This window comes from Myotis myotis, unplaced genomic scaffold (assembly GCF_014108235.1).
Source record: "Myotis myotis isolate mMyoMyo1 unplaced genomic scaffold, mMyoMyo1.p scaffold_m19_p_7, whole genome shotgun sequence".
Taxonomy (NCBI): Eukaryota; Metazoa; Chordata; class Mammalia; order Chiroptera; family Vespertilionidae; genus Myotis; species Myotis myotis.
In genome coordinates, this window is record NW_023416379.1 from 28,360,223 (window position 1) to 28,379,702 (window position 19,480).

The 19,480-nt window shown below is 36.7% G+C and overlaps 1 protein-coding gene across 4 annotated transcripts in view; it reads left to right on the forward strand.

Moving 5' to 3' along the window:
* Positions 1-301: 301 nt before the first annotated feature.
* VTA1 (vesicle trafficking 1) overlaps positions 302-19,480 on the forward strand; it is a 45,458-nt gene continuing 26,279 nt past the window's right edge. For 2 of the 4 annotated variants that reach the window (XM_036316848.1, XM_036316850.1), the window contains exons 1-4: positions 302-470; positions 16,359-16,453; positions 18,411-18,538; positions 19,197-19,272. In XM_036316848.1, the coding sequence (XP_036172741.1) occupies positions 359-470; positions 16,359-16,453; positions 18,411-18,538; positions 19,197-19,272 (411 nt within the window). In that variant the 5' untranslated portion in view covers positions 302-358. Of the gene's footprint in view, positions 471-10,905; positions 11,063-16,358; positions 16,454-18,410; positions 18,539-19,196; positions 19,273-19,480 lie in introns of those variants that run through there. The other 2 variants (XM_036316851.1, XM_036316849.1) reach the window with 2 other exon arrangements.

Consider the following 19,480-nt stretch of genomic DNA (forward strand, 5'->3'; position numbering starts at 1 on the left):
TCCCAAGGGCAATTCACGCCTTTATCCTTTTTCTCAAATCAATAAACCTTATTTTGTTTTTTTCCCTTTCTATCCTTCCTTCTGCCATAAAAGGGGTGATGGGGCCTGTGACCACCAACAGAAGTTAAAACAAGACAAACATTCTCCTTCCCACCAGGAGAGAGCGCTGGTGTCTCTCAGACTTTCTCCTGAGCCAAGCGCACTGAGATGGTTTCCTGCTGGAAACCCGTCGTTGACTTGTTGCTTAGCAACGGGAGAGTGGGCGGGACTTGCCGTGCGCGCTCGTGCGCGTGACCTCCCCGCGGAAGCGGAAGTCCCGGCGGCGCGCGAGTAGGAAGTGGGAAGTCTTGGCGTGGAGATGGCTGCGTTGGCCCCGCTGCCCCCGCTGCCCCCACAGTTCAAGAGCATACAGCATCATCTGAGGACGGCTCAGGAGCATGACAAGCGGGACCCCGTTGTAGCCTATTACTGTGAGTTTTCCCGAGTCGCCGCGGCCTTCCGTCCCTCCCGGGGCCCACACGCCTCTCTGGGGTCCTAGGGGCAGGCCCCGCCTCCTGGCTTCGGACTGGATTTCTAACCTGTGCCCCCTCCTCCCGCGGGGTCCCGACCTTTGCTCTGCCCCCGTGCAGGCCCTGCCAAGGCAAAACTGCAGAAGCACCGTGGTGTCCACCGTCCCTCCTGTGTTAGGCCTATTCCTAAACTGACTCCTTGGCCTCGTGAACACTGAAACAGACTGCCCGAAGGTGTTTTTGTTTGTGTTTTGTCTGTGTGCACACACACAAGCCTCTGATCTCCGCCAGGGAAACCTGACAACAACCGGGGTAGCTGAGCAATTGAACTGGAGTAGCGAAGGTGGTGAGCGTCCCAAAGACAGTAGCGATGTGGACAAAAGGAATACAGACTAATTTTGTAAACATAGCCGTAAGTGCAGGTTAATTATGGCAAATGCAAACCAGGTCAAAGACTCAGACATGGTTAAATGGAGAGTATCTGCCACAACACAAGCGTTTTGAGTTTACCATTCCCACTTCTGCATCCAAGCTGCTCTCTCCCACCAGTGAGAATTTGTCGTTTTAATACTGCGATTTAGACGTTTGGTAGCAACATTCTCGCTTTGGTTGATTGTCATACTTGTAATGTACAGTCGAAGCAAAGGAAGCACGGCTTAAAATTGTTCAAACATTTTTCCTTCGCAGTGAAGAGAGTAGTTCTAGTAGTGTTATGTCCATTTTATTTTAGATCCCGTACTCCAACTTTATTGCACATAAGTAACCTGGCGACTGTAAATCTCTTGAAAAGGACTTTTAGAGTTAAGCTCCACATAAGGTGTCCTCTGTTGTGACTGTTACTAAAGCTGGCCGAAATCTGATCCTCTGTCACCCTGCTGTAGTCCAGGGGTACCCATTTTCATTTCTCACATGTGCAAGGCCCTTTCGAATCTCCATGTTCTTCACCTGGGAGCATCTACCTTTTATTCTCCACTTGGCAAATTCCAAATGGTTAAAAATCTAACCCAGATGTCACCTATTCTGGAGTCAGTAAGTTGAATACTCTCTAGGCTTTGCCTCATTTTGTTCAAATCTTACAGTATGATTTCAGTTGAATACTTATCCGGTTCCTCAAGCAGGGACCATTAATCACTCATTCAGCGTGTATTTATATTGAGCTTGTACTTATGTCAAGCGTTACCAGGCACTGTGGCTACAGTTCCCCGCATTCATGGAGTTTGCATGCAGTGGGATGGAGAGATTAAACAATATGATGAGTATATTATGTAGACGGTTAGAAGGTTATGGAGAAAGATAAAGCAGGGGAAGAGAATAGGAGTACCAGGAGCAGGGTGGTAGGGAGCGCGGAAGAAATTTCACTTTCAAAGTGGTCCGTTAACTGCTTCAATGAGTTCATATCTGAGCAAAGACTTGAATGAAAACAGGCTTTGCTCCATCTGGCAAACAGTGTTCTCTTTTCTCCATAGCAGGAATAACATGTACAAAAGTTCTGAGGGAGGTCTGTTGAAGGAGGATCAGGCAGCCATTGTAACTGGAGTGGTTAGAGTAAGGAGAAAAATGATGTGATGTGGACAAAGAGGTAATCGCTTACAACAATGAAATAGGAGCTATAGTCCATGTCTGAAACTAATCTCTATTCATGGGCCCTGTGTTGTATGCCTTTGTGACTACCCAAGGACCCTTTATTTCCTGTGTCATTATCCTCTCCCTCTCACCATTTCTTTCTAAACTTACCCCAGTTTCCTTCATTTAAAAAATAGGAGAAATTCTCACTGTGACATTCTCCTAAAGTTGCTTTCCTGTGTGCCCAACCTCAAAGATTAGCTTGAAATAACTGCCTGTAGTTGTTTTTACAACCTTATCCCATAGAATCTTATCAGCCCATTGAAATCTGGTTTTCATGCCCATTATTTCACTGAAACTGCGCTCAGCAGGGTCAAGAACAAACATTTTTATTGCTAAATCCAACTTAAAAATATTTTTTAGTGAAACATATGCATATTAAAGAACATATATAGTGGGTGTATGCAATTTAAGGAATAATAAAATGAACATACCCACCATGTTTGATGTTATTAGACTTTTAAATTTTTGCCAGTCTGGTGGACATGAAATGGTGTGTCATTGGAGCAAAATTTGCAATTCATTGAGTCTTAATGAGATTGAGCATCTTTTCATATGTTAATTAATCATTTGTGATTTCCTATTGAAATATTATTTATTGCTTTTGACCATTCTATTTCACCATATGTGTTAATAATCTAGATATTATTCCTTTGTTGTATGCATTGCAAATGTCTCCTCCGAGTTCATTCCATAAAGTCCTTTGATGTTCAAAAGTTCTTAATTTTAAAATATAGCCAGTTTACCACCCTCTTCCCTATGATTTGTATTCTGATTTTCTAGTCCTTGGTTTCCTTTTGTGTAAGTAGTACGTTGTTTGAGACTTTGGCATATTATTCTTTATCTATTTTCTCCTGAAATTTTGATTACACATGTGTTGCACTTTCCTTCTTTATTTCTTTGTTTCTTAATGCTTTCAGAGTTTGCATCCCTTTGTCTCTCTGAGCTACATTTGGTGTAATTTCTTTAGGTCTGTGCTCATCTTCATATAGGTATTCTGTAGTATAACCCAGGTATTGTGTTTCTACTTTATTTTTTTATTTCTAGATCTTCTGTTATCGTTTCTTTTCAAATTGACCTACCCATTTCTGTTAATCTTTTGTTACTATATTTCTTAAACATTCTTATTTCTTTAAATGATTTAAATATATTTATATTCATATATGCTGTCTGATAATTCCTGTAGCTGCTGTATTCATGGGTATATAACTTGTGCTCTAGGCATGCTGAACCAGTACTTTTCAGACTTCTGTGTGTAAGTAATTCTACAGGAATCCTTTTCCCAATTCTCAACTCCCTGTTTCTTTCTTGCAAGGCTCCTTTGGCTACAGTAGCAATGCAATATGCTGCTTTCTCTTTTTCCACATCCGGTTCACAATTGCCATTCTCCTAGTTTAAAGAAGAAAGACATGTTCTTATTAATCATGAGTATTTTTAGGGCAAGTTACCCTGGGGATGAAGGTAGAAAACCTCCAGGTTCCATAAAAAAGAAAAATTTAAATTACTAGTATTAGTGAAGCTTCCATTAATTAAGGTATTAGGTAGAGCTTCCTGTCTTTCCCTGTGTCATGTGGAAGAAAATCAGTCAGAGTAAAGAATAAGCTTTTATTCAAAATGCTGGCATGAGAAAAGATGTCAGAGGAACATTCTAATTTGGGAAAAAGGGTGCTATGTTTTATAAATGAAATGGGGAAGCACCTGAAGTTTGTCAAGATTAATTTCAGAAGATGAGGGAATTGTTCTTAGAGATTAGCAGTTTTTGTTTGATCATTTTGGATTTTATCCAGAGGAGTGAGGAGGGACAGTTTGGGACCAAGGTCCTATGCAACATGGGTGGGGCGGATTAGCTGTGGGGACAACGACATGGAAGGACCACACTGGAAAGTTCTCTTATACACATATCTGTTCAGGCTAAAAAAATCAAAATAAAAATACACCCAAACAAACAAAAAAATTAGCCAGTATTGCCATGTGTTGAATTCCCAAAATGGTAAAGAGTTTTTGTGAAATGACCTTACCTTTTCATTCTCTCTTCATTATTAAAGAATTTCATTCCTGAGGTAAGGGAGAAAAGGGGCAAAAGAGAAATGCTTACGAGGCCATTGCCTTTTCATCCAAGTGACAAGCTCATGTAGGGCTTTGTGACTTATCAAAATGTTAGAGTTGGAATTCAGATGACATGAAGCACATGGAGATATAGGTTAACATATTTATTCGAATTGGAAAATTAAGTCGTATTTATCTGAAAAAGTAAACCTCATTGACTGATTGGTTTGGCATTAGCATCAGGTTTTGTCTTATGTAATAAGGTAGGCATTCTCCTTTAACTAAATAGCTATATCTTTAACTCTGGGATGTTCTGCTTTTTTTCAGAAATACATTTAAAACAAGTGATAAGCTAACTTATTTGCCAGAGGATGCTGAAATAAATGTTATTTCAGTTTTCACAATCCTGTGTCTGCCTCTGACTGAAAAAAAAAAAAAAAAGATGAATTTTTTTTTATAAGCTTCCTGGGAATTGAGAAAATAAATAACTTTACTGATGGGGTAACAAATTCTTTTCTAGTTTTAAAACAAATTTTGAGGGAGACTTAATTGAAATGTCAGCCAAGAGATTATTAAAAACTAGAGGCCCGGTGCACGAAATTCGTGCACTGGGGGGTGGGGTTCCCTCAGCCCAGCCTGCCACTCTCACAGTCCGGGAGCCCTCTGTGGATGTCCTATTGACGGCCACAGTCTAGCAGCAGAGGCTCGGAGCAGGCGTCGTGTGTGTGTGTGTGTGTGTGTGTGTGTGTGTGTGTGGTGTCCGCTGGAGGCCTGCCCCCAGCCGCATTGGAGGCTCGGAGCAGGTGCTGTGTGTGTGTGTGTGTGTGTGTGTGTGTGAGTGTGAGTGTCTGCTGGGGGCCTGGTGTGTGTGTGTGTGTGTGTGTGTGTGTGTGTGAGTGTGAGTGTCTGCTGGGGGCCTGCCCCTAGCCACACCGTGGAGGCTTGGAGCAGGCGTCCCTCTGTGTTGATCTCTCAGACTCCTGGCCTCCACTGCATGTTTTTCTCTCCCTTAAGCTGTGGCCAGGGTGGGGTGCTGCCTGCAGGCTGAGCTTTCCTGCTCATAGACCACCGGATCACTGCAGAGACCAGGGGCAAGCCCTGCTGGGTGCTGCCTGTGGGGAACTTTCCTGCTCTGGGATCGCCATGGCGATCCCAGGAGCAGGCCCACCTGGAGGCAGCCGCCCTCCGCACTTGCCTGCTCTGGGATCGCCATGGGGTCCCAGCTGGCAGCGGGGCTTAGGCGGCACACGCGGGTCCCGGCTGGGGGAGGGGCTTAGGTGATGTGATCGTGCCGCCTAAGCCCGACCGCACAGGGGGCCCGGATGGCGTCTGTCACTGGCCAGCCCTGCCTGCAGTATGCAAATTAGCTGCCATCAAAGATGGCGGCTAATTTACATATGGCACTGATTAGCCAATGGGAAGCATAGCGAAGGTACGGACAGTTACCCTTTTTGTCTTTTATTAGATAGGATAATACTTGATGATAGGTGATTACAAGGTTTTTAGTCCATACTCAGAAGGAATTTAAAGGATTCAGTGGTTTGCTATGACAAAACTTTCATACTCATCTGCTGCTTTATGTGAATGAATTTTCTCCCATGTTACATTAATAAAAATGAAAGTAGAAACAGAACCAATACTCTAATATGGTTCATTATGACAAATCGTATTGGTTCATAGATAATGCAGTTTAACTCATTATAAGACTCATTATAAGATGCATTTCTTTTGTTTGTTTGTTTTTTGTTAATTCTCACCCAAGGATACTTTTCTATTGATTTTTAGGAAGAGTAGAAGAGAGAGGGATGTAGAGAGAGAAACATTAATGTGAGAGAAACACATCAATTGGTTGCCTCTTGCATGAGCCCTGACCAAGGCCTGGGCCGGGGAGGAGCCTGCAACCAAGATACGTGTCTTTGACTAGAATCGAACCCAGGACCCTTTGGTTGTCCACAGGCTGATGCTCTATCCACTGAACCACATCGGCTAGGGCATAAGATGAATTTCTAATAAAATTTAGCTTTTATAACTGTGTGGCCAGATTATTATGACCGGTCAGATTATTATGACCACCCCATCAGTACAATGAAGTGAATTACTTAGGCAAATAAGAATAATAAAACCTTGAGAGTATTTGCTTAGGAAGTTTTCAATAGTCAGTATTTTTGGAAGTGTCAATGAAGTGTATATAATGATTATTAAGATATATAAAATTAATGTTTGATCAATTATGCATTACAATAAGTATAAAAACTAAATTTCAAAAGGAAAATTTTAACACCTAGCACCTTACCTCACAGGAAATTTTGATTAATTTAAATTTTAGCTTTTGTACACTTTGCAGAGAAGTATGATAAGCAAGTTAGGAATTTTGAGCATACAAATATATGCATTTTTTAAATTGTGTTTATTTTATTTATTTATTTGTTTTTGAAGGGAGAGAGAGAGAGAGAAACAGAAACATCAATATGAAAGCTGAATATGGATCTGTTACCTCCTGCAGGCCTGTTACTGGGGATTGAACCCGAAACCAGGGCATGTGCCCTGACTGAGAATTGAACCAGCAACCTTTGGTTCATGAGAAGACATTCAATTGGCCAGAGCCATAAATATTTTTTTATGATAAAATTTTAAAGGATAAGTAAATGGAAAGATGAGTTAAAATGAAATACAACAGTGTATTTGTGACTTTAAAAAGAGCTTTTTGTGTTTTAAAATAGATTGTGATAGATACCAATTTGCTATATTTTCAGATGAAAGAGTATAGTTTTTAGATTTCAGTATTTAATGTAGTATATTAGTTACATTTTTTGTACCTATTTAAACATCTGATAGAAAGTAGTAGATGTTAACTTTAAAATGTGTGAAGAGATACTTTTCTATAGTCTTATAGCAAACAAAAATAATGGACAGGTTTGAGCTCTATACTATATTCCTCTCTTTTTCTTTTTTCTCTTTAGTGAATCCAGAAAAATTTTGAGTCCCCATTAAACACGGACACTGTATTATAAATATATGTATTCTATCAGATTTGCTGTTGTAGATAAAGCTAAACCCAGAAAGATTTCTTCCTTTTAAATTTGCTTAATTAACTAAACATGAAGTTTCAAGTTTGGTTTGTAAAAGTTTCCTCTAGGGGGTGACATTGTACAAGGCTTTCCATGACCTTGTATAAATGTTATTTAAGAGCCATTTATTTATATGATCATAGAAAAAGTAAATCCAGTTTTCAGGAAGTTGTAAATATGTATGGTTATTTCAATTCTGGACAACAAGTGAAAAATTATAGTTTTGTTTAAATAAAGGCTAACTATGATGTTAACACATATGGATGTTAGGATTAATAATTAGTTGCCTATTTTTCATTGTTGTTGTTAATCACATAGAAACTGGGTTTTCTAAAGCCAGTCAGACAAGCTTAACTAAGCCAGTAAAAATAAGCTATTTTCTTTTTTGTTAATTTCTAAATCTGTAAGATTAATCAGAACCCAGAGTCCTGTTATCTGAGTACTTACTTTTTTATTAGCCATCTAAGGATTCTTTACTATAGCAATAACAGGTTAATAATTTACAAAAAACACACAGAAAGTTGGACAATTGATTTATCCACTAGCATTTCATTCTTTTAGCTTATATTTGTTTTTGCAAACATATACAAACATGAATTTTATTTTGTAAAAATAGTCATTTTAATAGTTACTCCTTTTTGAGTAAAGTAAATCATTTCATCATTAGGTTCTTTTAACCTGTCCCTAAGATTGAATGGACAGGGTCAGTGGAATTAACTAACTTGTTCTTACCTATCATTTTCTTTTCTTTTGGTACTCATGCAATTTTGGTAAGATTCATTTTTTATGTCAGTTGTGTTTGATTGTTCAGAGTGAAAGCTTACATTCTCTTGAGCAGCACAGGTTTATATATAAAAGGTTCAATGTTTGATATTTTTCTGCATTCATTCAATGTATCGTTTTTCTGTGGCTTGGCAAGGTTTTTTTTTTTTAAGTGGTTTTTGTTTTTTACCTCAATTAGTTATTATTTCTCTTTGAAAGCACTTGGATTCCATTGTACTTCCACTATGGGATTGTTAGATATTCTTTATTTTCTTTTTAGTAGTTGCTCTAATGTTTACAATAACTTATCACAGCCTACTGTCATGTAATATACCATCTCACATATAAAGTTAAGAACTTTGTTTTCTCCTCTCCTGTTCTTTGGTTTTGGTTTCATAATTTTTATTTATACATATGCCACAAAACCTTATTTTTTAAACTTGTTGTAAAGAAATGTATAAAATGAAATAATTTTTAAAAATGTTTTCTCCATAATTACCATTTTCAGCTCTCTTCATCGTTTTGCATAGAACCAAGTTTTAAATCTGGTTGTCACTTTCTTTTGTTTGGAAGAGCTTTATTATACACAAACAAACACACACACACACACACACACACACACACATATACATACATACTAGAAGCCCGGTGCATGACATTCGTACACTGGTGTCGGGGTGGGGGATGGGGGGCGGGGTCCCTCAGCCCGGCCTGTGCCCTCTGGCAGGCGGACATCCCCCAAGGGATCCTTAGCGCTGCTGCAGAGGCAGGAGAGGCTCCTGCCACCTCTGCTGTGCTTGCCAGCCGTGAGCCCGACTTCTGGCTGAGCAGTGCTCCCCCTGTGGGAGCACACTGACCACCAGGGGGCAGCTCCTGCATTGAGCGTCTGTCCCCTGGTGGTCAGTGCATGTCATAGCAATCAGTCAATCCACCTTTAGGTCGATTTGCATATTAGGGTTTTATTATATAGAATATATATATATTATTGATTTCAGAGAGGAAGGGAGGGAGGGACAGAAACATCAGTGATGAGAGAGAAGCACTGATCGACTGCCTCCTGCACGCCTCACACCGGGGATCGAGCCCACAACTCGGACATGTGCCCTGACCAGGAATTGAACCATGACCTCCTGGTTCATAGGTCAATGGTAAACCACTGAGCTACACCAGCTGGGCAAGAACTTTATAATTTTTTATGAGGCTTGCTGACAATGAATTCTGTTCTATTGTGTGAAATTAACTTTTATTTTTATTTTTGAAAGATATTTTTGGTGCATAAAGATTTTACTTTGTATTTTTTTCTTTCAGTATTTTTTTTTGCCACATTTTCCCACCCTTATGGGGGGGGGGTGGGGAATCCAGTTACATATGTATTAGAACACTTGATATTTCCCACACCTCAATGAGACTCTAGTTTTGCTCTTCTTTTGTTTTCAATCCGTTTCTCCCTGCTTTTTTTTTTTTTTTTTTTTGAGTAATTTCTATTGCTGTATTCTGAAGTTCACAAATCTTTTCTTCTGTGGTGTTTAAACTTATCCAGTAAATTTTTTATTTCATATGTTATATTTTTCATCTCTAGAATTTTCATTTATATTCCTTTGTATGTGTTCTATTTATCTCCTCACTTTATACATGGTTTCCTTTAAAATGTTTCATAATTGTTTCCTAATATTTTAATGTCATCTACTATTTCTGTTATTTTTTCATTATTTGATCTCATTGGGCTATTGACTTATTTTTCTTTATGGGTTCAAAAGTCCCTACACAAAATGTAATACTAACCATAGGGCAAATATTTACAATGTACATATAAATAGTGTAATATATTCAGTTCTATTTATTGGAATAAAATTTGCTTTAGACATCAATCTATACCATAATGATTCCTATTTGAGTGCCACATTGATGAACCTATTCAAGCATCACTCTTCACAATTGCTTTTAATGTATGATTTTTGTGTATTTTTATCATGCATTTCATATTTTTATATTCCTCACATATAAACAAGGATGTGTTAGAATGTTAATGTTTAGATTTTATGGAACTTTGAATTACACATACCTTCAGGATTAGTAAATGTCACCAAATGCCTCACATGAAATTAAAATTGAGTTGGAAAGTATTTAATCCTTTTGCAAATATGCCTCATTACTCATCTTCAAATAATATTTATTCATTAAAATAAACACATTTCCTTGATGAAATGAATCAAATATATTTCTTTATACGTGATTTTAGCTACACATTTATGCTGTTTTAGTAGGTAATTTCCATATTAGACATTAATTTTTCATCATGCTGCTGCTACAATGAGTTACTTGTCTTGAATAGAGTTCTATATGAATGTGATTCTTTTTTCCATCCCTATGGCAAAAAGATCTTTATTAATTTTCATAAGTAGATTTTAAGTTCTTTTCGCTTTTATTACATTTACAGAATGCGTCTTATGATACATTTTCTGTACTTAAGACTTGTAAACCACATAAGATATTTAAAAATGTAAAGGCAGCCCAATTTTTGTCCTAAATCTTTCCAATTCTGAGGTGATCCATTTCTTCATTTAAAAGTGTTACTGTATAATAATGTTCTTGTAATTGCAAAGACTAAATATGCATGTAAACCAAGAAAAAATTGCATTTGGAAAAACCAGTAACTATGTTGTCATTACAGTGTATTTCAGGAATCAGCCATCTGTACTGAGGTTAACCTTTAAAGGACAAGAGCTGGGGGGATCATGGTTTTGATGATAGCAAAATGGGAATTATTTGATTTTTGCCTCAAAGGAGATAGACAGATAGACTGACTCCACCATTTTTATTGTAAGCAACAGTAGAAATGAAGAGTAATAAATCTGAAACTGAAAATTGTGCTTTTTACATAGGAATACATTTCTTGTACAAGGTAGCAAGAAAATGCTGGATTAATTTTCTGCATGTCTGCTTAATGGTTAAGTCCTGAGATGACTGCCACTAAACCCAAGGTGAACCTAGGAATCAACCTCATTTCATATGATCTGGGCCATTACCTGTGCTTGATAGCCATTTATCCCCAAGGTTGGTCTACCAAGTGGCTAACTACACTCTGGATGGTAGGATTCACATAGTGTTCACTACTGTGGTTAGAAAATAAGGAGAAAGACCTGGGAAATGAAACTGTCAGTATTGTATTTCATGTGAGTACAGAACTAATGTTATCATGTTCTACCATGTTGGTCAATATTGTATATAGATAACAAATAATCTCTCAAATTTTCTGTGTCTTTTGGGTCATGTTGTTTTTAATGATATTCAAATTCTTTGAGATAGTCATTTGGGAGATTGGGAAGGCGGGTATTAAACTTATTTGATAATTATGATCTTTATAATGATGCTAATATGCCAGTGGTCTCTGCGGTTTGCATGTAGATATAGAGGGAAAAAATAGATGGCTTTATATATGAGCGTGCTTTTACCAGAGGGATGTGAAAAATGATTCAGGGATAGGAGGAGATAGGATAGTAATGTTCTAGAAAAATATACTGTAAAATCAAAGCTGGTTGTAGAAGGACATTGAAGATGAGAAGACTATCATGAAGAAGTAGGGAGATACCAGTGAACTGGAAGCCTGTTGTAAGAGGCATAGTTGAATGTTGGAAAAAGGGATATTGTGTTTATAGTGAGTGTTTGATCTACTGATTTTGGAAGTTTGTGATGGTAAATTAATAATGGAATGGCTGGCATGTAAGGGAGAGTAGATAGAATTACTGGAGATCAGGGTCAGTAAGAATTGAGAACATGGTACTGGGTAAGCATTAGAATTAGATTTGCTTTCTAATCACAGGACCCCCCCCCCCCAAAAAAAAAAAAAAATGACTAAGTAAAATACAATTTACTTCCTCATTTAAAAGAAAGTTTGGTATTGGCAGTACCCAGTGCCAGTGCAAATTCCATGAAGTCATTAGGGAATCACATTCAATTTCAAATCTAAAACCAGTATGTGGTTACCATTTCCAAGGTTGCTTGTGTCCAAGACGTCCCTGGAGTTTCAGTCATCCCATTTTTATTCCAGGCAGTAGAGAAGAGAATAGGGAGAGGGTCAGTCAGATCTTTCCCCTGCTATCATTTTCTGTTTAAAGGTGACTTTAATGAAGTCTCTCCTAACAATTTCTGGTTGAATGATATTAGTCTTAGTTATATGGCCATAGTTTGCTTTGAGGAATCCTGGGAAATGTACTATTTTGGCTGGGTACATTACAACTCCCTAATAATGTAGGGGTCTTGTTAGTAAGGAAGATGGGAAGAATAGATGTGAAAAGGCAGTTTGCAGTCTCTACCACAAGTATTATCTTTGTGAATAGGGGTTATGGTGGAAAAACAAGGAGGTCCATAGGTGATTACAAGCATAATAAGATCAAGTGGAGGAAGGTAGCACGAGCCCTAGACCAGCATGTTTAGAAGACATTGAGAAAATACTGGAACGTACATAGCAGGGGGGTACAAGGAGAAAACCGGTCATACCTGCCAATCCTGACATAGGAGGAATGTAAGAGAATTAAAAATTCTGGAGAGGACTGCAAATGATTTCTTCAAGTGACATTCAGGTTTTAGTTAAAACAAAAAGAGAGAAGGAATCCGAGGAGATGATTATGAAGCAGTTCCAAGGGATACAGTAGAAGAAATGGGGTCTTGGGGAAGGGTATGGATTAGGTTGGGGCAAGAAAATACCATTTATACTTGAGAGAAGTGAGAATGCAGTGAAATGTGTTTCTTAACGTTTTGGTCACCTATCCAGATGAGTTAATTTTTTTAATATGCCTCAATTTATATTTTAACAATTTCTATTCTTAACTAAAAAAAAGCCTTCCACTTAAAAATAAAGAGTAATAACACTTAAAAATTTCTTAGAAAATTTTGGTAATACAGTAAGACATAGTAAGATTAAATTTGGGGAAGAAAAATTTATATCAATTATAGATATCATATAAGGAGACTAGAGGCCTGGTGCACGAAAATTCGTGCACTGGGGGTGGGGGGGTCCTTCAGCCTAGCCTGTGCCCTCTCACAGTCCGGGACCCCTCGGGGGATGTCCAACTGACGGCTTAAGCTGGCAGTCAGACATCCCTCTGGCAGCCCAGGAGCCCTCGGGGGATATCCGACTAATGGCTTAGGCCTTCTCCCAAGCTATTAGTTGGACATCCTTAGCTCTGTCGCGGTGCACATCGTAGCGACCAGATGTTCCCAGTAGTTCCACCGTTAGGGTCAATTTGCATATTACCCTTTTATTACATAGGATGACATTTGATCTGAGATTCCCAGCAAAATCAAATAGGCAGGAAACATAAGAAGTTAAATTACCTATATTAAAGAAGGAACACAGATCTTAAGTGCCAGTAACTTGGGAAATGCAAATTAAAAAGTTATATTTGAAATATTAAACCATAAAAACAACTAGAAATATTGTACAACTGAATATCAAGTCCTTGCAAATAAAAGAACTTTCCAAGCTTACAACTGATAGGGGAAAACAATAATAGCTTTGAATACATAAGTATTTGAAGCCTCTGTGTTTTAAAACAACATGCAACAATTGAAAGACCACATAGTATTTGCAGCCTATATGTTTATCTAAAGTGCTCATGATGCATTAAAAAAATAAAATAAAATAAAATAAATGCAACAAAAATGCTGGAAGAAAATACCTAACAGCTTAAAAAGAAATCTTGGGTAGTTCAGTTCATTTTAAGGAAAAAAGCTGACTAAAACAGGCATAGAACTTAAAAGAAATATGATTGGTTTAAAAAGGGGAGGGCATTCAACCATGCTTTAAAAAGCCTGGTGGAATGGGGGAATTGATTTTTAAAACCTAATAGGTATAAGGGGAAAAGGACCAAGACAACATACTAAAGAAACATGACTAGTTAAAAGAAGGAGAAAAGAAAGAAAACTTGGTCACATTTGTGATTAAAGCAATGGATACTTAAACGAAAACATGCTTTTCTGCATTTTAAAGTAGCATATGTCTGTTTTTGTGTCCAAGTGACATCCAGTGCTGGATCCTGTGCAGTGAAAATGAAACACCATGTTTTTTCACTGTGTGGCAGTATATATCTGTACAGTACTTATGGAACTCAATTTTTATTCCCCTCTTGTTAATCCCTAGATGGATAAAACCCTTAAATTTGATTTGTGGAAATAAATATAATAATAAATTAAACCTTAAACTCTAAACCTAAGCATGAAAATGTAGTTCCTTCCGATAAAGTTTTTAAATTTAAAACACACAGAATATATACAGTAGTGTGTGTATATTAATACATATTTTAAAGATGGTATGCTCAGGTAGACATAATTGAACTGAAAATCCTCAGAGTACTAAGCCATGTTATAAACTAGTAAATAAAGCAGTGATAGACCCACTAGGCTAGGGAAGCAAGATGGACAGTATACAGAATTGGAAACTTAATATATGATAATGAATGATAAAAATGGCATTTAAATCAGTGGGGCAAAATGAGCTATTCTCTTATCTATTCAGAAAATGTTTATTGAAGGCCAAGTACTAGCCTGGATGCCAGGGATACACCAGCAAACCAAATAGATTAAAATTGCGGTCATCATGTTTAAATTCTAGTTGGAATAGTAGACACAGGATAAATAAATAGAAGATGATTACACGCCGAAGAGCAAAGTAAAACAGGGAATGAGGATAGTGTTCACAAGATTCCATTTGGGGGAAAAAAGACATTATGTTCCTATTTCATACTCTATAAAGAACAGCCAGAAGCCAATTTGTTAAAAAGCAAATAACCCAATAGAAAATTTAGTGGAAGTTTTTTCTTTTATTTTGATACACTGGAGGCCCGGTGCATGAAACTAGGATTCCTAGGCCTGGCAGGCAATCAGGGCCGATCAGGGCCAATCAGGGCCTTCCGGCTGCTGGCTGGGACCTTCCTTTGTTCCGCCCCCCCCCCCCCCCCCCGGTGGTCAGCGCTCGTCATAGCGAGCGATCGAACTCCCGGTCGAACTCCCAAGGGGACACTTTGCATATTTTATTTCTAAGTTTAGCCTTTTAGATAGATGATAGTAGATAGATAGATAGATAGATAGTCCTAATTCATAAAGGAGGATATAGGACTATCCAGTAAATATCTAACCCCTATTTAGTAGTCAGGAAAATGCAAAACCAAACAGTGAGATACCACTTTCAATTCAGATTGACAGGAAGTTTAGTAATAACAGTTTTGTATGAGTTTGAGGGAAATGAATGCTTTTATATATTGCAGGTATAACTGCATGTTAGTGTAGTAACCTGTTTTGGAGGACAGTTAAGAGTAGCTTTCAAAGTGAAAAAGGTACACATGCTATGACCCAGGAATCCCACTTCTTGATATTTACCTCAGGGAACTTGAATGTATGCACAAAAAAGGTATGATAGGGCAACATGATTTATAATAATTAAAATCTGAGAACAACCTAAATGTGCTTTAGTTAAAATGATGTGTCCATACTGTGGAGCACTATAGAATGAACATAGACCTCCAAAACATATTGTTGAATGTAAGAGTAAATTACAGATGATATATGTACACACCAGTGATAACAATTGCCACTAACCTATTCACAGCTCTTACCATTGGAAAAGCTATTAGAGAGGTTGTTAGCTTTAGCTTTATCTCTAATGTTTTCATTAATTCTTTTAGAGAGAGTATATTTTTATATGTGTACATAAAAATAGTTAAGACAGTTCTTTTCATTAGCCTCAACTTAAATCACATTTCCCATCATTCCAGCCCATATTGTATATTTTATCAACATCACTTATCTGATACTTGGCACATGGTTTTCTACATATGGGTTATTTTTCTGAGTACCCCAACTAACCAATTAAATTATAGGTCCCTTTGACAGTTTAGAACAGCCGTGGGCAAACTACGGCCCGGCCCGTTTGAAATGAATAAAACTAAAAAAAAAAAAAAAAGACCGACCCTTTTATGTAATGATGTTTACTTTGAATTTATATTAGTTCACACAAACACTCCATCCATGCTTTTGTTCTGGCCCTCCGGTCCAGTTTAAGAACCCATTGTGGCCCTCGAGTCAAAAAAGTTTGCCCACCCCTGGTTTAGAACCTAGTCTTTTTTTTTTTTTTTTTTTTTGTTAACATGCCAAAAGAGAATGCCTTACTTGCTAACAATTTGTTAGAATAATATTTTGTGTTCTTTATATTTGTAATTAAGATTCCTAGTAAATCGGAGTTTTATTTCTAAGTTTACTTAAATGTTAAATGATTTATTCGATGAAACATTTTAAAAATTCAGTCAACAAAAGATGTTAAAAATTAAATTATTTAAATTATTTTCCTTTTTTTTAGGTCGTTTATATGCGATGCAAACTGGAATGAAGATTGATAGTAAAACTCCTGAATGTCGTAAATTTTTATCAAAGCTGATGGATCAGTTAGAAACTGTGAGTTAAACAGAATTTATTTTCTGGTTAATGTTTAAAATGCTATTTTATTTCATTTGTGTAGTTTTTTCCCTTGGCAGTAATCAGCAGTGTCATTATAGCTGATGAAAACATAGGCAGCAGTGGCATTCTATTGCCTCTATTGGCCTTGCACTTCTAACACTGCTTCTATAAGTGCAGGAAAAATTATAGTATTTTTTGGAGGATGAGGTTATATGGCAGGAAGGAGAATGTGTCTTACACATAGTGATATATTTGTGAAATTCATCTTTAGCAGACATTTTATGTAGAATATACCCCTATTAATTTCTCAGTATAACAATAATCTTATATAATAAAAGCCAGAACAACCGCTCGACCAGTAGTATGCGGTGCACTGACCACCTCTCCTCAGCCAGCAGGCTCCTATCACCGGATGGCAAACGGGAAACCGGGGTGGGTGGCGGGGGATGCGGGTGGCACCAGGCCAAGGCCCCCGCCCCACTGGTTTCCCCACACACAGGCCGACCTGCGGCGGTGGTCGGGCCAGCGAGCAGACAGGACTGGCCGACCTATTGGTCCCTCCCCACTGGCCATCAGGCTCCCATTGCCCAGTAGTATACTGGGAACCCGGGTGGGTGGCGGTGGAGGGCGGGGCCAGCTGCCAGCAGCTGGGGAAGATGACCCCGATCGCAGGCTAGGCCTAGGGACCATACCCGCACATGATTTCGTACGCCGGGCCTCTAGTAGGTAAAATAATAGCTTTTGGATAACACAAAACTCAGTCTTTATAATAAGCAAAGTGTAAAATCACATTTATAAAGTGACTCATCAGGATTTATTAGTATCTAAATTAAATAACAAGTAGAGTGAGTTTATTCCATGGTGAGAACACATCTACCTAATAAAACATTTATATCACATTTTGAAAACTTTTAGTATATTTTTGCTGCTGGGTATTTTAAACTTTTTTCTAGAGTTAAATCTGCCTCTAGAATTAATATAGAATTAAATGATGTCACAGTTTGGATATAGTAATTAGTATTACATTCAGGCTTTTTCTATTTTTGTTTAGGATAATCATAGCTAAAAATGTCCTTAAATTTCAACATTTAAATCCCTCTGACATTAAATTATTTTGTTGAGAGTATTTACTTCATTGATTTTATGGAAAATCCTGAAGCCTTTTTTAAATATAATTTTTTATTTTATAATGTCTTTGATAAAAGTAGTTTTAAAACAGTAGTATGGTGCTAAGATATAATATTCCAGAAGGTCATTTATTTCAGTGTGACTGTCTGAGTATAATGTAGGAATTTAGTTTGATTTTTAAATACTTTAAATTATTATATGCTTAGGAAAGGGATATACTGACTGGAAATTTACACATTTTTAAATTGTATTGATTTGAGGTTTCTGCTTTTCTAAATTTAAAAAACTTATAATCCAATTCCAAGTTTTTCATCTATACCTTACTTAGGATAAGACCTCCCTTTTTATACATGGGCTCTGAAAGATACCATTTTAGGATATAGTGATCCTTTTTAGTATTTTTTTTATTTGATAAGAAATTGAAATGGGAATAAATTAAAATTTTAACATATGATTAGGAAATAAATTTTAATTTCATTTTAGGATACCTGATTGTACATTGGATAATATATTATTTTGAAATATTTGATGCTTTAAAGTAGCTAATTGGATGTGTTATCTTTCTATTCTTGGTTATTTTGATTTTTAGAGATAAGTGATACTTTCAGGTTATCGTATGTATAATCAGAATTTTGTGAACATTGGATTGTGTTTTAAATACCTTAGGCTAAGACAGTGTGATTTTTCTTTGCAGGGTTTCATTGATACATCTTTTACTGAAATGCATATAAATCATTCATTTAAAATGATTGTTAGGATAATTTGTACTTAAGTATACATTTCTGTAAGTCCAAAATCATAAGCTTTGCATTTGATTTTCTTTTAGCTTAAGAAACAGTTGGGTGATAATGAAGCTGTTACTCAAGAAATAGTTGGTTGTGCCCATTTGGAGAATTATGCTTTGAAAATGTTTTTGTATGCAGATAATGAAGATCGGGCTGCACGATTTCACAAGTAAGTAAAGAAAGAGGAAAATAAAAATGGTAAGTTTAGTTACTCTAAACCAGAATTATCCAATTTTGCATTAAACACTTTCTGATTTCCTGATTAATGATTTAAATATTTAAAAATTACTTGTAGAATCTAGAATGATTTTGAGTATCAGATGCAATCCTGTCTTTTTAGAGAAATGACTAAAAGAAGAACACCCAGGGCAGATTTATTTTCTCAGGAAATATACTCTAGTTCTTTAACAGTGCTGAAAATGTAAGAGTTGATTTTAGACATAAAACAGTCTGGTTCAATGATGCTGATTTTAAAAACGCCCATTCCACTAATTCAAATGGTTTGTCATTATTATAATAATAATATTTAAATGCAAAAAAATGCACATGGCTTGATATGCTTTTAGATAGTACTGTAATTACATTATTCAAGATCAAGTGTATACTATAAAACCTTACTGTATCATATTTACGTGTAGTATTAGTGTTGTTACTTTCTCCGGATAACTTTATAAGAGGAGTTCCAATGTGTTCCTAAAATCTGATTTTATTTAAAATAATTTCAGAATGCTTTTATAAACATTGGAATTTTTTTTTATAGCTACATAACTAATTCTACATCATTATGTTTTTCCTTTAAACTAGACCAGTTCTCTTTTCTCTTCCAGAAACATGATCAAGTCCTTCTATACAGCAAGTCTTTTAATAGATGTCATAACTGTGTTTGGAGAACTTACTGATGAAGTGAGTATATAGTTTTTATTGTCTTAATAGCTAAATGTCAGTATTGTTGCTGTTTACCAGTTTTATTATGACAATGTTTACTTAGAGCAGCATGTTCATAAGAAATGTAATGTAAGAAAATTTTTAATTTTAATTTACTACACATTTTTAAAGTATAAACAAAAGATAAAATTATTTTTAATATATTTTTGTAGGAAGTTCTTTAAAT